This window comes from Miniopterus schreibersii (genome assembly GCF_964146895.1).
Source record: "Miniopterus schreibersii genome assembly, chromosome: 8".
In the NCBI taxonomy this organism is placed as follows: domain Eukaryota; kingdom Metazoa; phylum Chordata; class Mammalia; order Chiroptera; family Miniopteridae; genus Miniopterus; species Miniopterus schreibersii.
The window spans coordinates 42,102,031-42,121,309 of NC_138109.1; the positions used below are offsets into that span (position 1 = coordinate 42,102,031).

At 37.1% G+C, this 19,279-nt stretch overlaps 1 protein-coding gene across 1 annotated transcript in view; it reads left to right on the forward strand.

The window, feature by feature from the left end:
- Positions 1 to 19,279, forward strand: part of IL23R (interleukin 23 receptor) — a gene marked incomplete at both ends in the record, with an annotated part of 52,955 nt that overhangs the window by 4,356 nt on the left and 29,320 nt on the right. Inside the window, 2 exons of the mRNA XM_081144872.1 lie at positions 4,625 to 4,748; positions 17,064 to 17,224. Coding sequence (XP_081000998.1) covers positions 4,625 to 4,748; positions 17,064 to 17,224 — 285 coding nt within the window. The remainder of the gene's footprint in view (positions 1 to 4,624; positions 4,749 to 17,063; positions 17,225 to 19,279) is intronic.

The window sequence follows — 19,279 nt, forward strand, 5'->3', positions numbered from 1 at the left end:
CTTTCACTGGATCACTTTGATCACAGGATATTTGTCCTGTGAGCTTTACCATGTCAATTTATCGTTACTGCTTTAAATATCATGATTATGTGTATATTTTTAGACTGCAGACAAGTCATAAAAGACAGAGAGAAGATCAATGAGTCATTGCTTTCCCTGAAAAGTTATCCATATATATTTTAAATGGTCTGTACTTTATTTATTTATTTATTTTTAAATATATCTTTATTGATTTCAGAGAGAAGAAAAGAGAGGGAGAAAGAGAGATAGAAACATTAATGATGAGAGAGTCATTGATCGGCTGCCTCCTGCATGCCCCTGACTGGGGATCGAGCCCCAACCTGGGCATGTGCCCTGACCTGGAATCGAACCCCGATCACCTGGATCCTAGGTTGATGCTCAACCGCTGAGCCACACCTGGCCGGTCGGTCTTTACTTTAATATGTAATTTGTGAAATACAAACTATTATTACCACGATTTTCATTTTTAGCCATGATTTTAAACACTTCTTAGATTCTTATCTGAAATTAAATGCACGCTTATTACAGGAAGTTTGTTCTATCAGAATAACACCAATTATGGAATCAAATACTGTAAAATGTCTTTATGCATTTAAAAATACCAAATTAATATAAACCATACATGGAACAGTCACATTGACACTTAATCATTTATTTAAAAGTTTAAATATCTTTGATTTTAGTAACTTAAATTTTAATAACTTAAAATAACTTAAATTTTAACCATCTTCGCTCTCTATTTATCTTGATGAAAGCAGACTTGTTATCCAATAAAAGTCCTGAATATTCATCTTTAATATTGCTATTAAGTATCATTACTGGCACAATTAGGCTGACCTGTGCTCTCCTTGGAGAAGGAATTAAAGAGTGATCTTTGTGAGAAGCACTGGATCTCTCTTCATTTTAAGTCTTATTATCATTTCATTAATCAAGCCAATCAATTAATGAAATACACTTTACTGAGAGATTGCTATGCACCAAAAATGTGTTAAATGCTAGAAATTCAAAGAAGAGGGAATCACAGACTCTGCCTTCAAGAAGCTCTCAGTAGAAAATGATCCTTGGCTAGACTGAATTAATTAGAAAACGGGCCTGTGATTAATGAGTGCCCCAATAATAGGGGAGGAATAGCATTGGTAGGCAAGAGCAAAAACGTAAGCCCCATCTTTGTATATTTCAGGGGATTCTCTAGTATTTGGCTGTAGAGCAGGTTTTTATTCTTGAACATTGACTAACCTGGCAGTAAGATCTAACAACAATTTGGTCTTACTCTCATAACCATACTCACATTCCCATCTTTACATAGCTTCACATTAATATTATAAATATTATGTTTATTTGCATGTGTATATATAATCTATTTGACCTTTTGCAGAGTTAATTAATCACCAGACATTTATAACCCTGAGCATTAACTTCTTATAGAATGATGTGGAATAAATAGCATGTCCCAAAAGATTGCCAGTTTTCTTTCATGATGACTGAATCAATGATACTCTCTTTCTGAACCAGAGGACAAAAATAACTTCACCATAAATCACTGTAATCATCGAGGGACCACTACTCAATAACATCCAAAATGACATAAATGTCTGTTTCTACAGTCACCTCCTTTAAGGCACAAATAAAATTTAAAGATTTCTTTACCCTACTTGGTGTCCTGTTTCTCCCCATTGTAACTCAATACTACAACTCACAAAAATGTTATAAAGTACTTTAGTGTTTTCTTGCTGTTTGAAAATAATTTTTAAATTGTAAAATTAAGTTACAGTCCATTAGTAAAGTTAAAAAAATTAGACCAGCAAAAAGAAATACTCTTTATCTCTATAAATCCTATAATCTCACCATTAATAGAATCTGCCTTTAATAATTTAGGCTATGTCTTTCTAGTTTCAATTTTCAGTCTCTCTCTCTCTCCCTTTCTTCCTCTTTCTCTCTGTCTCTCTCTCTCCCTCAACCTTCTCTTTCTGTCTCTCAAATGAGACCACTATACTACACTGTTTCACTATCTGCTTTTTTCATTTTATCATATGGTCATTACTTACTAAATTAATTCATATATACTAAAATTGTATTCTACATTGTTTTGGGATATATTTTAGGAGTGTTTTATAGTTTACTTAACCTTATTTGGGGGTATTAAGTTTGTTTCTAATTTTTCATTATTATAAACAATACTTTAAGAGGTACATTTTTTAGCCAAATATTTTGTGTATCTATGAACATTTAATTAAAGATAAAATCATAGATGTAAAATTGCTGGGTTGCAAAATATTACTCCAACTTGTAAAGACGGTGATATGTAGTGTTCTCCATAAAGGCTGTAACAATTTCCACAAGTGTGTTAGAGGATTTTCCTGAGTCTGTTCCAACACCGAGGATTACCATTTTTCAAAATCCTCTACATTTTGATTGGTCTAAATACTATCATTTCAATTTGCAACAAGGATAATTTTTTTCATATATTTATTTCTGATTTTACAAATAATATTCTTGGTACATAATTTGCAAGTGAAGTGAAAGGAGTATATTTAGATTTAAGATAAATCTTTGGGTCTGACTTCAGGTGCATAAATGTCTTTACTTTTATTCTTTATGAGCCCCCATTCTGCCATTTGTCTGGTCATTCTCTGACTAGTTTAGTTTCCCAGACAGAATTGCACATGTAGGGATGAGCTGAGAGAGCCACACCTGAAAAGTATATATTCAGCACTCAATATTTCCATATTTCTTTGTAATTTATTATTGGGTGATGTAACTGAAAATTCCAGGTGCTGTTCCATAGTTGTTGCTGTTTCATCAGCTCCAGAGCCCCCAAGGCCTCAAACAATGTCATCAGAACTCTCTGGTCTTTTCCCATCTCTGGGTTTTGTTTTCCCCTTGTGTTGACTTCATTCTTAAATAGATAGTTTCACTATGACAGCGAGATGGCCACCAGCAACTCACAGCTCCATGTTACTCAGAGGCAGCAATCTCAGGGAGGAAGAAAGTGCCTCTTTTACAATGGCTCCTTAAAAAGTCCCTTGAAGAATTCTGATTGGTTCATCTTGAGTCATGCGTTCATTCCCAAGAGAAATACTCAATCAGCCTAGGTCAAGGGTACACTTCTCTGTAGAGCCTAGTGATGGACAACCCTTGGGGTAGAAAGGGGATGAGGCTGGGAGTGAGGGAGATGTCAGTTCTGAAAAGGGAAAAACGCTAGCAACCAAAATCTAGCAATAACCTCTATAATCAGAGAAAGCACTGAGAAGGGGTGGGGGAAGGGAGAAAGAACTTCGAAATAGAATTCTGTGATTACAAACATGTTTAAAAATCTTGTTTTTTATGGTGGTAAAATAGACAGAGCAAAAAAGGTACCATTTTCACCATTCTTAAGTGCATGGTTCTGTGGCATTGAGTATATTGTGCAACCATCACCATCATCCATCTCCAGGACTCTTTTCATCTTGCAAAGCTGAAACTCCATATCCATTAAACATCAACTTTCCATGCTTCCTTACCCCAGCCCCTGACAACCACCATTCTATCATTCTACTTTCTATCTCTATGACTTTGACTACTCTAGATACCTCCTATAAGTGAAATCATACGGTATTTCTCCTTTTGTGACTGACTTATTTTACTTAGTGTAATGTCTCCAAGGTTCATCTGTGTAGTAGCATATGTCAGAATTCCCTTTCCTTTTAAGACTGAATAATACTCCATTGTAGGTATAAACACTAAACTTTTACAGTGGAATAAGTGCCAGAGGAGAAGTCTGCCAGAGTAGTAGAAAAACACTTTGGAGAACTCTTTCACAGGAGCCAAAAGGCACAGGGGTTTCAAGAAGGGTTTGACCAAAATACTAAATGCTGCAGAGGTCAAGATCAATAATGACTGCAAAGAGATCATGGGATTTATTGATTAGGAAGTCATTAATGCCCTCTTAGTAGTTAGAGTGTCAGCCCTAGGACAGAAGGGTCTTGGATTCAATTTCCAATCAAGGGCACGTACCTTGGTTGCAGGCTTATGCGAGTCAATCAATCAATATGTCTATCTCACACCTCTCTCTCTCTCCCCCTCCTATTTCTCCTCTACTCTCTCTAAAAAAAAAAAAAAAAAAAATCAATTAAAAAAATATCCTCAGGTGAGGATTAAAAAAAGGAAAAGAAATAAAAAGTCATTAACAACATTAGCAACAGTGGTTTTGTTGGAGTTGTGGACCAAATATTGGTTGTTAGGGGTTTAAGAGTATATGGGAAGAAAAAGACCAGTATAATGAATTCTTAAAAAAAAACACAAGTTTAGTTGTTAAGAAAAGGAGAAAGATACAGTGGTAGTTGAAAGGAGAAAATTTAGGGGGGTCGATTTTTTGGGGGGGGATGGGAGGAACTTGATCATATTGGTATCCCTAAAGTAGAGAATATAGCGAAATATATAAAGGAAGGAAGCAATATTTGATGGCAGAGTGGGTTGCAAGGTGAGGTGGTAGGGAATGAATGAGAGAAGTGCTAAGTGGGGATTGATCTGTTTTCCCAAATAAAATGGGAAGTTTATCAACTAATGACTTTATAAAGAACTCTATGTCTCTAGGGTGACTCCTAAGTGATACATTTTGTTGCAGATCCACCAGATGTCCCTGACAAGGTAACCTGTGTCATTTATGAATATTCAGGCAACATGACTTGTACCTGGAATACTGGGAAGCCCACCTACATAGACACAAAGTATGTGGTGCACGTGAAGAGGTAGGTTCCTTCCTCAACATTTTAACATAAGCAGTTGCCACTGCAGTTCAGCCAGTGCTTTACAACTCCCCCAGGATCCAAGAAATCAGCCCTCAAGCATTAAATGGACATGCTAACCCGCTCCCTATCTACAATCAGTGAAGCTACCACAACCCTTTTGGGCTGTTAATATTTTCACTTTGGTTGGCGAGGTTTTTGATAATCTTTATAACCTTTTAATTCATTGGTAGAGAACTGGGGGGCAGTGGCCTAATTGTTATACAGCATGAGAGTTTTAGAAGGACCTTTGCTTAAAAATCCTAGAACTTTCCTCCTCCTAAGGTTTAGGGAATTTACTTATTTTCTCCAAATTGACTTCTCTTTATCTTTGAAATGGGCCTAAAATAGAACCTATTGCATGGGTTTGTTCTAATTATTTACATGGAATTTGGCTTTTAAAGGGTGTGTCACAGTGCCAGGTCCATACTTAGCACTAAATTCATGAAAGCTATTATTATTAATACTGATTCCCCCAAACTTAAATTTAGTGTCAAATAGGCTGAACAACTTTCCTGGTTTGCCTGAGTCTAAGGAGGTTCTCAGGACACAGGACTTTCAGTTTTAAAACTGAAAGTAATAATTGAGTGAAAGAAATCATTTTCTACTTGGAGTTTAGGAGGGCTTTGTAGAAATGCGCTTGTGTTTTGTTCGAACAGTATGCAGACTACTGGAGCCAAGACCACCAGGCAGCCCAAATCCCTTAAGTTTTATGCTTAAAGATAAGTGGTTAATCATAAAAGTTATATTACTTCATACTAAATTAAATTGGGGGAAAATGCATGTTTAGTTTCTACTCTTCAGAAACTAAAAAATGGGAAAAAGTTGATATGAAAAAATCCCTTTCCATTCCTCAGTGTACATGGTTCAAATCTTTCTATGCATGTCCATCTGTTTTGGATTCCTCTGCTAGTGTTAAAGATGGAAATAGACCATTAATTTGGAAAATGTAGCCAAACTGGGATAAGTTGGCCACCCTATCCATGTTTCTTTATATTTTTAAAAATAATGCCTTCAGTTGTGTATTTGAAGTACACGTTTTGTTCTCTCAGAAATTTCACAAACTACTTATTTAAAAAAATTATTAGATCTTTACTGTTCGCCACGCACTGAGCCAAAAGCTTTATATGTGCTACCTCATTTAATCCCCTATACAACCCTATGAGGTACATAAGATCCTTTTTTCTGAGTTTCGTAAGCAAGGCTGCTAAAGCTTAGCAAGATTAGGCAACGTGTCCAGGCCCACACAGCCACAGAGAGGGAGAGGTGGGATTTGAACTTAGGCTGGCCTCACTGCCTTATTTCTAATTTACTTATTTTCTGCTGAAATGGGGTCGAGAACCAGATCACAGGGCCTGTTTAATAGATGCCATCCAGGTCTCATCATCGTGGAAGAGAACAACCTTCCAAGCATGCTCATCTTCTCCACCTGTTAGATACTCAGAATAATTGTGATTAAATGAAACATAAAAAGTAACACCTTTTCATTCAAGAAATTCTGGGTAAAAACTAGACATTTTTATGAATACATTGCTAAGCCTGGAATTACTAGCTGTGTGACATGGGCAAGAAGGTCACACTTTTCTTTCTGAGCAGGGGTGAAACAGAGGCATGAGCAGGTATTAAAGGGAAGATGGAAACACTGAGATCAGAATCAGGGTGCACTGATGCATAATACACAATATGCTAAGCATCGTGCTCCATGTGCACTTCATGTGCATTATGTCTTCGATCCTCAACTCAGCCTTGTGAGGTAACTATTATTATTGTTTTACAGGTGGCTTGGTGAGTTCATACTGTCTCTCCAAAGTCACTTTTCCAAGACATAGGGAGCGAGGATTCTAACAAGGGCCTGAGAGTTAACTTCTACCCCTGGCCTGTGGGGTAAAATAGTCTCCATGAGATGGAAAAAGGCCACGAGGACAAAAAAAACTTAGAGTTTCATTGCTAAGTCCACTTTAGGAATGTGAAAATGAGGGCAGTGTGGGAGCAATCCCACAGTCCAAGTTCACAGGAAAACTGGGAAGTGCCAGACTGACAGAGAGCCTAGAGCCTAGACGGGTTTTACTATTTCTTGGATCATGGTTGGTTGGTTAATTTTAAAAAATATAACAGCTTTGTTGAGTATGATTCAATATATGATACAATTCACCGTATATAAAGCGTACCATTCAATGGTTTTAGCATATTCACAGTTTTGCAACTATTACCACAATCAATTTTAGAACATTTCCATCCTGCCAAAAAGAAACCCTATATCCATTAGCAGTCACCATTTCTCCTCAGTTTTCCCAGTTGTAGGCATTCTCTGTGAATTTGCCTATTCTGGCTGAATAACGTTCTATTATATGGATATATTACACTTTACCCACTCATTAGTGGATGGAATTTGGGTTGTTTTCACTTTTTGACTATTACGCATGAATAATGCTTCTATTCATATTTGTACACAATATTTTGTGTAGACATGTCTTTATTTCTCTTGGGCATATATTTAGAAGTAGAACTGCTGGGTCATAAGATAACTCTGTTTAACCTTTTGAGGAACTGCCACACTGTTTTCTAAAGCAACTGCACCATTTAACATTCCCACCAAGAGTGAATGAGGGTTCCAATTTCTCCACATTCTTGCCAATACTTGTTAGTATCTTGTTGTTACTGCCGTCTTAGTGGATGTGGGTTAGTCCTTTCAGGTCCCACTAACCTGCCTTCTTGGGTTCCTGACAATAAAATTGCATTGTATATTTGGAACAAACATAGCACAATTTGAGAAAATATATTTGTTAGCAAAAACTTGCCAACCACCACTTAATTTCCTATTTAATGTCATAAAAATATTCTCCAAATAGTTTGTAAGATTATTTATTATAGATTTCTTTTAAAATTCATTAATCCATTCTAAATTATATATGTTTAAATTATTTATATGTGACTTTTTGTTTTGTTTTGTTTTTTCACACAAAAAGAGGGACACACAGTCTATTTATAAAGAGAATACCTCTAGTGAGTTATGAGATTGTTCCAACAGAAAGAGCAAGGGCTTTAGAGTTTTACGTTTGATTTCCAGTCCTGAGACTTATCAGTCAGGTGTCTTTTATGATGCAAAGATCAGAAAACCCAAGTGCAGGTGATTTGAACAGATGGGACTTCTGTTCATATCAGGCAGTAGATGTACTGAGCTGGCTAGATAATTCAATGACAGCCAAGGACCCAGGCTCTTTCTACCTTTCTCCTCTGCAATCTTGTGCGTTGGCCTTAATCCTCAGACGCTGTACCTCCAGGCTTCTCGTCCAAGTGCGCTGCAGATGGAGCTTAGTACTGTCATGTAACATCGCCCACTGTAGTTGTTAGCTGTGCTATCTTGGAAAAGTTATTTAGCTTTGCTGAGCCTCAGCCTGTTGTGAAATGAGGATAAGTAATACCATACTGGGTTATTATAAAACTTATAAGAAAGCAAATTATTGAAAATGGTTTGCAAATAGGAGATGATTAAGATATTAACAACAAAAAGGTGAAACTAAAGTATTATGGTGACACTCAAGGTTGACTCTGGGTTTATTTAATTTATTCTTATATAAAAACCTGACTGATTTGGGAAAGAAGTTTAATGTAAAGGTAATTTATAGGATATTATAAACAATAATTGTATTTATATTATTTTCAAGTAACAGTAATTATGGACAAATTACTAAAAAGAGATGTTCATATATGTTTTAATAAATGAGACTAATTTTCTAGCTGTTGTACATATGTCAGGAGTAAATTCACTCATTCATTCAAACTAGGATGTAAACTCAATTTGGGTAATAATTTTTGTTTGTTTTGTTCCCTGCTGTATTACTTGAGCCTAGAATGCCTGGCACATAGTCAGTGCATTTTCCCTTCATAGCCTAGTTAAAGAATAATAACAAAAGGTCATATATATTAAAAAAAAACTTTTCACTGTCTTTCCTGAAATCCAACAGTAAATTATAGCCCAAATCAAATAAACCTAACCAAAATTCTGAACTAATGGAGTCCAGACTAATGGGATTTTATCATATTTTAAAGAGGACTTGAAAGATTAGCATAAACATGAATGTTCTCCTCTCAAAAATTCAAAGAATGAGCTTCCGTAAGCACCGGTAAATATCTATTTATCTTATAATTAAAACACATGCATGAGTTGAAAAAAATTAGAAAAGAGAAAGTCAATTTTTCTAACTAGCAAAAAGGTCTTACCTCCCAGGAAAAAGCTGACTTACAATGAATTTTGTGGTTGAAGTAGTAAGTATCAGATTTAAGAAGGCTCTTCTTGATCCTGGGTTCTCAGTGTATTTTCCAGTTTGGCCAGTAGGTAGAGATCAGCATTTGCAAGGTTTCACTTCCAACTCATGTGGTTCCATTTTCCAGTAAAATCACATTTACTGACCAGCATCTTACCTCTACCCACTCGTTTTACCAGTGGAAGAAAGGTGGCATTTCCTCCATTGAAGGATGGGGACTATCAGGGTCTTCTGATGGTGTTGGGTTGAAGTTATAAAGTAGAGGAATTGTGTCTATATTACTTCAAGAACTCTTTGTTCCCAGTACCTTTGTAGTGACCCCATCAGCAGAGCTGCATGACCATTCACATACCCTCCTGTACCCTTCTATATTTTGCTATGTATCAATGGATGGTGACCAAAAAAATCTTAATGAGCTTTTGCTAATAAGCATCTACCTGCTGCTGTCCCAATACCCTCAACAGGTTCATGTAATATATGTTATTTATCTTGGAAGCTTTTGTAATATCTGGCACAGTGCCTTCTACTCAATAAATACTTGAATGAAAATTAATGAATGATGGTAGCCCTTCATTCCATTCCATTCAAATTAGCTTAGCAAATATTTATTTAGCATTTTGTGTCTTCATGACATCATCTTAAATTCTAGAGATTAAAAAAGATAGACACTTTCTCTGTGCATGAAAAGCTCATAAATTTTTTAGAATAACAGCAATGGTGGAATTTTCAGGTGCCATGAAAGACCAATAGGGCAATTATTTTTAGATAATATATAATTTCAGACCCCCTAAAATCAATTGTTTATTCTGCCATTTCATAAGATCTGCTTGTTTTTGCCACATCTTTTTCATATTCACATTCCTAACAACCAGAAAGAGTTCTTAGATATGATTCCAAATATTTTTATGGCTCTGATATTACGTTTCAGTAATTCTTTTAGGACTTGATGAGCCATTCACATTTTAAAATCCTTTTCCTCACTGGTTTTGTACCTGTGCTCAGAAAGTTAATTGTGGCTGGGGACAAACACAGACTTAGTGATACCACTTTCTGTTCATGACCACTAACCTCAACTGGGCCCAGAGAGCCACCCAGTAATCCCACTGTATTTCACTGGCTAAGTCATTCCCCCACTAAGACAAAGGATTGTTTCATTACGTTTTTCTCTCATCTCTGGGTCTCCAACATCTTTCATGGTCTGCTGATGACCTGCTTCCCATTTCTTTGAGAAAACAGAAGCAATGAGCAATACCACAACCTCCCTTATCCACTGGTGCATTGACATCTGTACACACATACTCGATCTCCTTTTCTGCTACTGTGGAACTACCATCACCCTGAGGCCAAGTCTCCGCTTGTGTCCCAGATCTTACCGCTCCTACCTACTGGAGGACGCTGCTCCAACAATATTCCTCTATCTCTTCTGCATTATCACCTTTTCCATTGTCACTGGATTATTCCCTTTAGCTTTAAAACATGCTTTAGCATCTGCCCTCTTGAAAAATACAACCCTTGCTTGATCCCTCTGCTCTCCTACCCCATTTCTCTTCCCCTCTGTATGGCAAAACTCCTCAAAAAAGTTGTCTGTACTTGGTCTCTGCTTCCTTTCTTCTCATCCTGTCTTTAGTTTAGTGAAGTTTTTGCCCTCCCCTGAAACAGTGCCACTGATGACTTCCCCATTTGCCAAATCCAAAGGCTTATTCTTAGCCCTCATTTTCTTTATCAAGATCATTTACTATCAGGAACATTTAATTTAGCTTTTCACTTCCTTCTGGCTGTCAAGACACCGCCCCCATTTGGTTCTCCTACCTTCTGGATGTTTTTTCTCAGTCTCTTTGGCTGATTCCTTTTTATTTCCAGTTAATTAATAGACCCTCACAGCACTATCCTAGGGTCTCTTATTATCTCTACCTAAAACTCCTTACCTAAAAGATATCATCCAAATTTATGGTATAAAACTCTCTAATTTATATCTTTCCAATCCAGACATGTCTTCTGAACTGCAGCTAACATGTGTAACGTCTTATTCAACGTTTCCTCTTAGACATCCAAATGTAACTAAAAACTAATATTTTCAAAATCAAACACCCAGTTTCTTCTCCCCCAGACTTGCATTCACCTTTTCAGTAACTGGCAACTCTGTCCTTCATATTATTCAGGTCAAAATCATTGGCCTCTACCTGGATTCTTCTGTACAAATGATCAGCAAAATGTATTGGATCTACCTTTAAAATCTGACCTCTTTCACTAGATACATAGCAATCCTGGTCTAAGCCACATCACCTCTCATCCAAGTTAGTACGAGAACTTCCTAACCCATTAGTTATTCACAATGGCCAGCGTAAGCCTTTTCACATGCACGTCAGAGCTTGTCACTCTTTAGCTCAAAATCTCTCATTTCACTCAGATCAAAACCAGGGTTTGTAATGCCCCCTGTGACCTTACAATGCCTTCTAAATCTCCCCCTCCTCCCTAACTCTCTGATCTTTTCTCGAATCCCTTTCCATCTCCCTCACTCCACCAAGCCTCCTTGACCTCCTTACTGTTTACTGTTCTTTGAATGGAACAAGCAAGGTCCTTTGCAGATTGCCTAGAATGTTCTTCCTCCAGAGGCCATGAGACTTGATTGTTTACTACTCTAATGTCACCTTCTCAGATACGCCTTCCTCATCTCCCTAAAACAAGAAATCCCTCACCCTTACCTCTAGCACTTCCTAACCCCTTTTTGCTTTATTTTTCTTCTGAACATGCATCACTAACGGACAGACTATATATTTATTTGTTCCTACCAGAATGAATGCCACACAAAGTTTGGGAATTTATCTGTTTTGTTCACTGTTGTTTGTTTATGTAGTATTTTGATGTATAAATGCATTTATTACTTGGTAGCATAAGGCTGGTTCCTCTTTTCCTCCCTGGAGTTTTGTCTAAAGTAGTGCTTGTACATAAGTGGGTATTAAATAAATATTGTTCAATGAGTGGTTGAGTGAACAAAAGACACTATTCTCCATTATCACCATAAATTGACAGTGTTTAATGAAAATCTGTTAACTACAACTATGCTAGGCACACAGAAGACTTCAGGAAAATATAAATCATGCTGACTCCCTTCAACAAATAATCTCATGTATTAATTAGCTATTAATTAGCACATAAAAGAGAAATAGAAATAAGAAATTTAAAAACTTTATAATATACAATTTTATCTAAAAATAGTCCCAAAGTATAGCCAGTCATTATTATTGGAACCTTCATCTAAAATAGTGCTTTGTGGTCTAGATGCTAATATAAGAGTAGGCTTTAAAAGCAGAATTAAATTACCCAGTATATGGTTAATGTCATTTCGAGAAAACATTTTCATTTTGACTTGTGGTCTCAATATGTGCGGTAAAAGAATTAGCCACAAACCAATTAAGAATATGCATGTGGTTTTCTCTAACTGGAAAATATTCAAAGACGCCCTACTTACTACTTACATGTAGTTGCCATTTCCCTATTTTCACATTTTAATTCTTTCTTAGTGTGAAGTTAGCGTACCTTATAACAAATTCTTTGCTAATTTATTTATGTTCCACCTTAGTTCAAAAAGAATATAAGTCGACTATGTAAACACTTGGGTATAATGGCATGATTTGACCTCAGATACAAGCAATATAAAATTTCACTTGTTGAAATACAATTTTTAAATTTTTAAATTTTTTCATTTTTATTCTTTTAAATGTGTAAAAGTAACATGCCAAAAGTACCTTTTAAGTCATAATACTAATTGTTTTTTAATAATCCCCTTATTCTGTGTGAAGCCACGTGCTCCATGCTTTATTATTTCACTTACTCATTTATCTCATTTATTCATATTAACAACGACGTTATTATTTCTGTTTTACAGATGAGTAAACTGAAGTCCATAGAGATTAAATAACTGGCTTTAAGTCTCACAATTTATCAAGGGGCAGAGCTGAAATTTGAACCTAAGTCTGTCTCTAAGACGCACCATGGTACGTCCTTCTTGACCTCTCATGGTGTTCATAGTGATCTCCCTGCTGGTGAGAGGAAAGAGGTAGCACCGGAAAATGTGCACTGAGGGTTAAAAACCTGAGCTGAACTAGATAGAGTGGCTGCTGCCATCTGCATGCTGTGTACTCCCCTCATCCCTCACCCACCCACCTCTGTCAGCCTTAGAGATTTCTTAATTGCCTGCTGAAGGTATGCTGCTCTGGAAGTGGCAATAAGTTTAAAAATAATAGAAATATAATTTACCTAGTATTTTGATTTATAAATGCATTTGTTACTTAGTAGCATAAGGCTGGTTCCTCTTTTCCTCCCTGAGTTTTGTGTCTTAGCAAGCATGCTACTCTGGATTCCAACAAATCTAGGTGGCTGGCAAGTTATAATCCTGACTGGGAGATTGTGGGGCTGGAGAAATTTGGAGTTGCTGTATAGACACATAATAGTAACAAGGCCTGAAATGAAGCCCTAGGGATGAAATGCCAGTGATTTTTAAATGGTTTCTTCCCCACAAAGCCTATCAAGTCAGTCCCTCAGGACAGAGAGCAGTTAATGGTGTTATATAAAGAAATCAGGCGCTGCTTGCCTCAGCAGCACAAATACTATAATTGGAACAGTGCAGAGAAGATTGACATGACCCCCGAATGAAGATGACATACAGATTTGTGAAGCCTTCCATTCATCGGATATGAGCGTGTAGGGCACTTGTCTTTTCACCGCTGTTCCGATTCCATGGTTACTTCCCTTCTAAATTAGAGTATCTGTATCAAGTTAGGTTTCACAATGCAGTACAATTAACTTAGGAATCTATAGGTAATATATCAAACAGAAAATTAATATTGAGATAGGACCTAGACCATGGCCACAGCTACCAAAACAGGGAGAAAAGATAAAATAAGAAAATAATATTTTAAAAAATGTTTCACCTTCTTTGGTTGTGTCTTAAGGGTGATGGACAGAAAATTATTAAAAATGGCAAATTGAGAGCCCTGGCTGGGTAGCTCAGTTGATTAGAGCATCAGAGCATCATCCCCACATGCCAAGGTTTTGGGTTCAGTCGCCGATCAGGGTACATACAAGAAGCAACCAATGAGTGTATGAATAAGTGAAACAACAGGTTGATGTCTCTGTCTCTGTCTCTGTCTCTGTCTCTGTCTCTGTCTCTGCCTCTATCTCCCTCTAAAATCAATAAATTTTTTAAAAACGCAAAAATAAAAAGGCAAACTGAAGATATCAGAAAGGCAGCATACTGTTGACAATAATGGAGTGACTGGCAAAAAATGCTGATTTTCAAAGAAAAATAAGCTAGTTGGAAATGTGCTACATACAGTTCTGGCCTTAGGCCGATGCTCAAATGCAGCTCCTAGTGAGAGCGCAGATATGTGGTAGCTGTACATGTGGAATCGCGATGGAAGCCAGGATGGTGAGCGAGCCGAGGGAAAGAGCTGCGGGAAAAGGCAAGCACCAGGGGCTGGCCCTGCGTGTGGTGGGGTCAGGAGGAGAGGAAGTTGGGGGAGGGAAGGTGCCACCAAGCAGGGGTGAAAAAGATACAGGAGCTCTCACCCAGAAGACAGGACAGGGTCCAGCAGCCAAGGGAAGTACAAATTTTAAGTAGCTAAGAGGGACAGATGCTAAAAAGAAGATTCGGAAGACTTCACCTTGGAAAGGACACCATTTTAGAAAAGTAGTTTCATGGGAAAAGTGAAGGCAGAAATCACAACAAAGGGTTTAAGAAACAAGCAGGAATGGTAACTTGGATGTAGTAACTAAGGATGTAGAAAATCTGACTAAAACTTAAAGAAAAGGGAATAAAAAAGAGTTCGTAGTTCGAAGAGTTCCAGAAATATAAACTTAGTGAAATATAAACTTAGTGAAAACACTTTCATGTTATGAATGGATCTGATTACAGATAATGGTGTCTAAGAGTCTGAGGGGCCCTATAGTTACCTCTGCAGATTTCCCTCTGAACCAACTGAGAGAAACCACAGAGTTAGCCGGTGAATATAAAATATCAAAGTATCTGTTTTTAACTACTTTTAAATGCTGAAATATTTTATGATATTTACTACTGATGACGCTTGATCATGGAGAGCATGGCTTTGGGATGTGGCAACAGTAAATTTTCTAATACTGATTCTCCTGGAATAAACGGATTTATTGCCTTTGCCCCCAGTCACGGCCAGCACTAGACAGCTGCAGGTCCCCACGTGGGACACTCACTCTTCTAAGTGTGACAGCATGTCGGAGGAGCAGACTAGAACAGGACATATCTCTGGTCTTCTGACTCCTGAGGGGAAAGAAAGAGGAAGGGATTGAGGTCCACATGCCCAGTTTCTCCTGAGTATAATCACCCTCACTTTCAAGGGGGAAGCGAGAGCGAGGGGCAGGACCAGAGGCAGGGAGTTTTAATGACAATCTCTCCTTACAGAAACCGGAAAATGAGGCAAGAAACATTCCCCTTTACTCTCCTCTCCACTACTCCCAACCCCTACCTCCTTAAAATATTATAGAGTAGTAATTTTAAAAAAGACTTAAAAGAGAGTCTCAAAGTTTTTGTTCAAAGTTATTGTCAGTTAATAAAATTTCAAGTTTTAGCCTTAACAAATAACATTGGAAATTTTAATTGGTGGGTTAGAGATCCTCAATTATTCAATTATGGACACTTAGATCAATATAATTGGAAGTGATCATTTGATAGCTCTCTCTCATTCCCAGTGAGTCTCTCTCCTCTATCTTCTCCATCCTCTCCAGCAGTGAAAGGCTCCTTTCCCCTCATCCAGGCAGCCACCAGTTCTAGTCATTTCTACTTTCAAAATTCATAGGAGTTTTTTTTTGACCCAGTCAGCTCTACTTCAAGTTATTACTTACAGGTTCATGTTCCACATCATTTCCTGTGTATCAGAAGGTGCTGGTGTTTTCTGTCTTGGAAGGAGAGTCTTCCCCTACCTCACCCAGATCTCCAGCCCTCATCGCCCCTCTCCCCATTCTTACATCTGGTAGAAATGTCTGGCTCAGAGCCCTTGCACTGAACCCCCACGCAAGCTCTTTCCCAGAGGGTGCTCGTCTACTTCAAGCTATGTCCAGAGCCAACTTGCTCAATAGGTGCAGTAGGCACAGTGCGTAGGGCCAACAATATTTTCAGGAGTTCATGAAAATATTTAATTTCATTTAAAATCAGAAGAGCCCGGCCGGACGTGGCTCAGCAGTTGAGCGTCGACCTAGGATCCAGGCGATCAGGGTTCGATTCCCAGGCAGGGCACATGCCCGGGTTGCAGGCTCGATCCTCAGTCGGGGGTGTGCAGGAGGCAGCCGACTGATGACTCTCTCATCATTGATGTTTCTATCTCTCTCTCTCCCTTTCCTTTCCTCTCTCTGAAATCAATAAAGATATATTTAAAAAATAAAATAAAATCAGAAGAAAAAAAATGAGCCGTTAAGTCAGAGAAAATGTTTTAAAATGTGATATTAATATATTTGCTTTTATGACAACAGTTGTAAAATATTATAAAAACATAGGTATGTACACATATATATAAACATAAACATAGCTACACACATCTATACTACTTTTTTTCTTTAATTCTCACCCAAGGATATTTTTTCCTTTGCTTTTCAGAGAGAGTAGTAGGAAGAGAGAGAGAGAGAGAGAGAGAGAGAGATCAACTGGTTGCCTCCCACACAAGGGCCTGGGGATTAAGCCTGCAACCAGCTACATGTCCTTGGCCGGAATTGAACCCCGGACCCTTCAGTCTGCAGGCTGACACTCTAACCACTGAGAAAACCAGCTAGGGCACTTATTTTTTTCTTAATGGAAGGAATCCATGAAAGTCGCACTTTGACTGTAGATAGCCTTGAATGTCTTTTTTTAAATTATCAAAATTAAATCAATTTTGCCTATTTTTCAGTAAATGTTGCATTCTGAAAGCAAGCTAAGAAGGTAGCATCAAAAACTTGAGGAATAATTAATTCAAGCCAAACATAACCGGTAATTTTAATCTTTTTTTTAAAGTTTAGAGACAGAAGAAGAACAACAATATCTCACCTCAAATTATGTTAACATCTCCACTGACTCATTACGAGGAGGTAAGAAGTATTTGGTTTGGGTCCACGCTGCAAATGTACTGGGCATGGAGAAGTCAAAACAACTGCAAGTTGACCTGGATGATATAGGTAAAGAACAAGAAATCACGCAATGTCTTTACGAATAAATAACTTATTTGTGCTGACCTACTTAAGTGAGATCTAGATCTAAAAGGAGTTCTCCGAAAGTTCCTGTAGATCATGCTAAAGAAAACAAGAATTACTCATAATTTTTAAATGGGTGTATGTGTTTTTAAAAATATAGTTATTGATAACTTTTGGTGTTCAAGCATTGTTCTAAGGGCTAGTGGAAATAAGATAGACAAGGTACCTGCTGCTCTAAATATCTTATGAGCTACCAGAGAAGATGGAAAGAAATAAGAATTAGAATAAAGCGTTATGAGTCTTAGGAGTCTTATGGTGTGAGAAATGCAGTACAATGAAGAATTCTTCTGTATGCACTATTGTGGAAATTATGGTTTTGTTTTTATTTTGAAAACTTTTACAAAATGCAAAGATAATTGTGGAGAATTGTGTAGACATCTCCATGTTTATCAGCCAAATTTAACAAATGTTAACATTTTTTGCTTCAGATGTTTTTAGACTTTGCTTTTTAAACTTATAATGATAGAATAAATATTTTTATTAATTTAATCTACAATAATATTTTTGATAAATGTCTTTAGTCATTTATTATTGGAGATTTAGACTGTTGCCATGAACAAATTTTTGCTAATGTTTTGCTAGTTGGTTTTCTCAAGATAAATTCCAAAAAGTAATTGGGCCCTTTACAACTTGAGCCTTTTACAACTATATCCCAGCCCTAAAGCAAGAGTTCAGCCAAAGAGCACCAGTGTGAATCACCCTCTCTTTGGAGATCCCAGTGCCAATTATTCCTGTTTTTATCACAGTTATTTACCCTTATCTGTGGATTTGCTTTATGTAATTTCAGTTATGCTTGTCAATCATGGCCCAAAAATATTAAATGAAAAATTCCAGAAATAAACATTTTATAAATTGTGAATAGGTTGCCATTCTCAGTAGTGTGGTGAAATTTAGAGCCATCCTGTTACATTCTGCCCAGGTTGTGAATCATCCTTCTAACCAATATATCTACCCGCTATGTATATGCTAACTGCCTGTTAGTCACTTAGGAGCTGTCTTGGTTATCAGATTGACTGTTCAGTGTCACAGTGTTTGTGTTCAAGTAAACCTTATTTTACTTAATAATGGCCACAAAGTGCAAGAGTAGTGATGCTGGCAATTCAGATATTCCAGAGAAGCTGTAAAATGCTTCCTTTAAGTGAAAAGGTAAGTATAGAACAAAAAGATGTTATGAAAGAAAGAGAGAGAGTGCACACTCTCATAACTTTTACTATAGTATGCTATTATAATGGTTCTATTTTATTATTAGGTATTGTTGTTAATCTTTTATAGTGCCTAATTATAAGTTAAACTTGATCATAGGTGTGTATGTGCAGGAAAACACATAGTATAATAAGGTTGGGTACTATCTGTGGTTTCAGGCACCCACTGGGAACCTTGGAACCCATCTGCCTCAGATAAGGAGGGATTATTATTGTATGGAGGATGATTTCAGCGAGCTAGCTTTATGCACCACTTTCTTCAGTGCTAACTGCTATTAAATACATTTTGTCATTTAACCCTCACAAGAGCCTTATTTTGTAGAAGAGATTATAATGTATACATGAGGAAACTGAGGCTAAGCTGCATTAAGAAATTTGAGATTGCAGAGCTAGGGAGCTTCTAATTCCAACATCCTCAACTCCTATCCTCAGTTTTTATTAAAACGCATATTACAATGTGTCTGACAACTTTCCTGCTATCTAATAATTTAAGAAATGTGATGCCTTCTTTTGGGGTACAGCATGGGTATCTTTGGGGGATCACAGGTTTTCGATTAGAGCTAATATTTCAACTAGCTAAAGTCAACTATCTCAACTAATAGGATTGGTCTAAAAATCTGTCATTATGCTCTGAATTTTGGATTTGAAAATAACCACTGCTGACTATGGTGAGAAAAATAATTCCATTGTATTATATATTCTTGGAATTACAGTTCTCTTGACCATGACGTATACATTTTTGTAAATTTACATTCTGAGGTAGGATGGGGCAATATGC